Below are 4685 nucleotides of genomic sequence, written 5' to 3' on the forward strand. Positions count from 1 at the left end.
CCGCCTCGTCGTCTGAGCCGCTCTGGCGGAGGGAGATCGCAGGGAAGTCGGATGCTTTTTCCCCTGTAGAGAGGGAACACCGCGGAGGTGATTCGCCCCAAACAACATTTGGGATTTTAAAAAACAAAACACGTTGGATTCGGCGATTATTAAGAGGCAAGATGAGGGAGAACTTGAGAAAGTAAGTGCAATGCTAACACGAATAAATGTCGGCTCTTGCGAGTAGAGGACGCCGAAGGAGTTTTGCATTCGTCCATCTGCCGTATAGCTAGTCGCTGCTTCTTTTCCTTGCTGGTTTTCCTTACAGCCTAGCAGGTGCTTGTTCGGTTTTTACAAGGAGCCAGTGCAGCCGGGAATGTCCACGTCTTTTAGCGACATGCCAGTTCAGCGCTTGATTTGTTTATTTTTCTAATGCCAAACACATCGATAGTTCCTGATGCATCTACTGTGCCCTTCTTGCAGCATGCCGACTGATAAACCTAACGTGGCGTTCATATTGTCATTTGTTTTTAGAGGTATATTTGATCGAAATCCTTATATTGATGATAAGGCTTGGCCTTAAGAATCCTCCATATTCGTGCGCTTCCCATAAGTTAACATTAACGTTATACCACACAGAAGATAACTGTTTTGGTTTTAACCACATACTTACGGCTGCGTTTGCATTCAACCATAACCAAGAGCCACAATTAGAGGTGTCTGCGTGAAGCGTGTTTGTGTGGGTACACTGTGCTGTTAGATGCGTTCATGCATGTAGGTGGGCATTCCTTTTTCTTGTCCAAACCCACATTACTGCTGTACTTCCGCTCATGCAGTGCCTTGAGATGTGCAGGTATGGTGTTCTCTGTGGGAAATTTGCCATCAGGCCATTGGCATGCTTTACTGAGACTACCTGAACCTAGAGGGCGCTGCCAGATACTGACTGTGTCTCGAAGCCTATAGTGAGCTGCTTGTGATGCCCAGAAATTCTGTGCGTGTTTTCAAACTTTTTGATATCAAAGACCACACCTTCTAAAAAAAAAAAAAAAAATATATATATATATATATATATATATATATATATATATATATATATATATATATATATATATATATATATATATGACTTCTTAAATTGTAATTAATTTGATTTTGTTGACTCATATCAAATCATGTTGTTGTTTTTCTTTGTGTTTATTTATATTTATATATATGCAAAAATTATGTTTAAGTCATTTCAACCTAAATTACATTAAGCTGACTTAAGCTGACTCACCAAAATAAGTTAAACAATTTTCAACTTTAAGTTATATATTCAACTCATATATAACTTAAAGTTGAAAATTGTTTAACTTATTTTGGTGAGTTAAAGCAATGTAGAAAAATATGTTGTCATAACCTATTGATCATGTAATTTTTTACACTGTAAAATATTTTATTAGTTTAATTCAGAATTAATAATGCTTTTTAGTTTTTTTATTTGGAGATGCTTTAAATTGAACTAAAGTTACCTTAAAGATTTGTTGCATTGTTAATTGCTGTTCTTTCGAACTTACCATAAAATAATCAGTTTCCACAATTATATTGTTTCAACATTGCTAATAATAAGATATGTTTCTTGAGCACCAAGCATATTAGCACCAGCATATTAGAAAGATTTCTGAAGGGTCACGTGACACTGAAGACTGGAGTAATGATGCTGAAAATTTAGCTTTTAATTATATTTTGAAATATATTAATATAGAAAACAGTTCTTTTAAACCTGTTCCAAGTTAGCTGATTAACACCCCTAGCAAAACAAATCCTCTGGCAGTCCCATGGTAAATGGCATTGGTATTACCATGGTGCTTTTTTGTCTGTATGGTTCCACCCCATAATGTTTGCATTTCAGAGCTACTGATGTTTTCCACAACTCCTTTTAAAGTTCTTTCATTTTGACCCCTCTGACCTTTTCTTTTGGAAGAAAAAAAATGCATGAAAGTTCACTTTCATCAATTTTTTTTTTTGTGTGTGTTTTTTCCTGCTTTAACACTGTAGGGGCTGGGTATAATTTATAGTTTTGAAGTTTCTCCACCTTATTAGAATTCTGCAGAGCCACTTGGCTGGCTTTAGCCCAAAATCACAAACATCCTGGCCCATAGCAACACTTCAAAACAAGGCATCTCAGTAGTGTAAATTGCATTTCCACTAATGGATTCATTTAGAGCCATTGTAACAAAACAGTCAGGCACTGTTCTGAATGTAGAAATTGACTCCCTTCTTTTAAGATTCAAGTGAAGAGGACCCAGTACAACAACTTAGATGCTCAAAACGTCTCCCATGGTCACATGTAGGATCTAAACCAGTGGTTCCCAACCTTTTTTCTAAAATTCAAAACCGTGACGCCAAAACACACTAGCAGAAACACATTTTATTTACTGACAGGGATTACAAAATCAGTTGTCTGGTTTTTAATAAATGCAATAACATCAGAAACATTAAAATAATTACATTAACAACGACAGCTGTATTTTAAATGAACAAGAGTGTTGGTTGTGTGACTTGCAACATAACGTTATCTACTAGCATCAACCATGTTCAAATAAGGTATTGATAAAAAGATTTATAAAATGATAAACCTCACATTTCAGCCTTTAAACCATTTTAAAGAAACGGGGTTTGACAAAATTGTCTATAACACATTAGCTTAGTTTTAATCAACCGGTTAAAATTGACTTAGCGCATCAAAATTTGGTCTTATTTTACACAAACAAATACCGCAGACAGTGTGAATGAAAATGTAAATCAGTAGATGGCGCTTATGGAACATTTCCCTCAGCACTCGGTTGTAAAGGTTGTAAAACCTCGCTTCTTTCCTCCATGTTTTCACACAAAATGAAACTCAAGCTGCATGCTGTGCCTGCTGCTAACTTTGATTAAAGCTAGACGGTATCTGCCATGAGTTTTTCAAATCCTGTTAATCAAATGATGATTCAAATGTTAAACTGTTAGACTAACCATCAGGAATTGTATCGTGGTTTATCCTCCAACCGGTCAATTTTTCATCCCTACTTGTAATCTAAAAACTAGAGTGAGTTAGGCGACCCCCGGGTTTGGAATCACTGATCTAAACAATGGACTCTAAAATATTTATTCATGTAAAATATCAGAGTTGCAAGATGGGTTTTTGGCAGAAACAAGCTTTTGGTGGTTTAAGCCCCACCAGCTAGACTAGAGTTTTAAAATATTATGAGTCACTGCCAAATCCACATGCAGCAGGAACACTATTAAATGGGATAAGTTAGAGTGTAAAAAGTAAAAACGGATATTTAACTTAGATACTCTATAATCTTTTCACTTTTATTTAGCCTCTGTCCCAACTTTTTTGGAGTGTGTTGCATATTTACAAAATACAATTAATTTGGCCAGTGAAAACATTGGAAATCTTTTCTTTGTACTTTTCTCAGTTAAATAAAGGTTAAAGAGGGTGAACAAATCACAGATTCTTGATTTTATTACATTTTACAATGTCCCAACTTTTCTGGAATTGGGGTTATGTTTAATGTTGCCTTTTTTAGAGCCCCATTTTTTTTTTATTCCATCATACTCAAAATAATAGCCAGGCCAGGCCAACCTTGTAAAAAGTATGTTCTGTCTTCAACTAAATATTCACACAGGTTTGAAACAATATAAGGATCATTAAATGACTGAATGTTCACCTTTGAACTGTTCTTTTAAATGAGACGTGTTATCATAGACAGCATGTCTAACATATTGTTACCGTCATGATGTCATTGGCGTGATAGTTCTACTTTAACGGATGTGTTAAATGTGCTTAAGTATCTTTTGAAAATGACCTTTATTTGAAGAACATAACTGAACTATTCTTGAGTTTGAGGACTACAAAGATTTATTGTTGGATGTAAAAAGACTCAAGGCTTGTCCACCACACTTTATCACTGTCATAATCTATATAACTTTAGATGGAGGATGACACTATCTCGGGCACTAAATATGAGTCATAAACATATTTATGGATGTTGTAGTGCCTTTTGTTGGCTTTTGGTATGTATTTATTATAACGCTTTACCACTGCGTGGTACGACTCGGCTCGGTTTGCTTTATCCACTGCAGTTTAGTACCGCTTCAAAGTGGGTGGGATTATAGACTGATCGTTAAAGTTGCGCCTCCATCTAGTCCACTGACCACGATACAGCCATTTCTTTTTTCAAGTTGCGTGCGACAGTCGTTTAAAAAAGTCGTGCGAACAAATGATACTGCGGTGGCTGTTGCTGACTATTTAAATCTTGCGGGTTTGGTGTCTCGTGTCACAAATCAAATGTCGCTGGTAGTGACGATTCTCTCTGACCAATCAGTGATCTGCAGTGTTTACACGTCGCATTTTAGTATCGGTACTGTTTGCTTGGAGGTTGTACTTAAAAAAGTACCAGGTACCAAACCCCCCAAAAGTGAGCCGTACCATGCAGTGGAAAAGTGCCTTTATAAAGCATGTTTTTCAGAGAGAGGTACTGCTGATTGTAATTCACATTCTCTTTTCTTTCAGTCACCAGACCCAAACAACATGTTGGGACCACCCAAAGATGGCAGAACTGTACCAGTCATTAGGTAGGCCTGATTCAAATCTGATGTGCATGAAGTAGTGCTGGATGATGTATTGAATATTAATAGCATGTTCATGATGATCTTGCTGGTGACTTTCCAAAGAT

At 36.5% G+C, this 4685-nt stretch overlaps 1 protein-coding gene across 1 annotated transcript in view; it reads left to right on the forward strand.

Annotated features, from left to right (window-relative positions):
• Positions 1-4584, forward strand: part of LOC308686719 (dystrophin-like) — a gene marked incomplete at both ends in the record, with an annotated part of 21762 nt that extends 17178 nt beyond the window's left edge. Inside the window, one exon of the mRNA XM_081395157.1 lies at positions 4523-4584. Within this exon, the coding sequence (XP_081251283.1) occupies positions 4523-4584 (62 nt within the window). The remainder of the gene's footprint in view (positions 1-4522) is intronic.
• Positions 4585-4685: the final 101 nt, after the last annotated feature.

This window comes from Scardinius erythrophthalmus (assembly GCF_964197995.2).
Source record: "Scardinius erythrophthalmus genome assembly, contig: HAP1_SCAFFOLD_690, whole genome shotgun sequence".
Classification (NCBI taxonomy): domain Eukaryota; kingdom Metazoa; phylum Chordata; class Actinopteri; order Cypriniformes; family Leuciscidae; genus Scardinius; species Scardinius erythrophthalmus.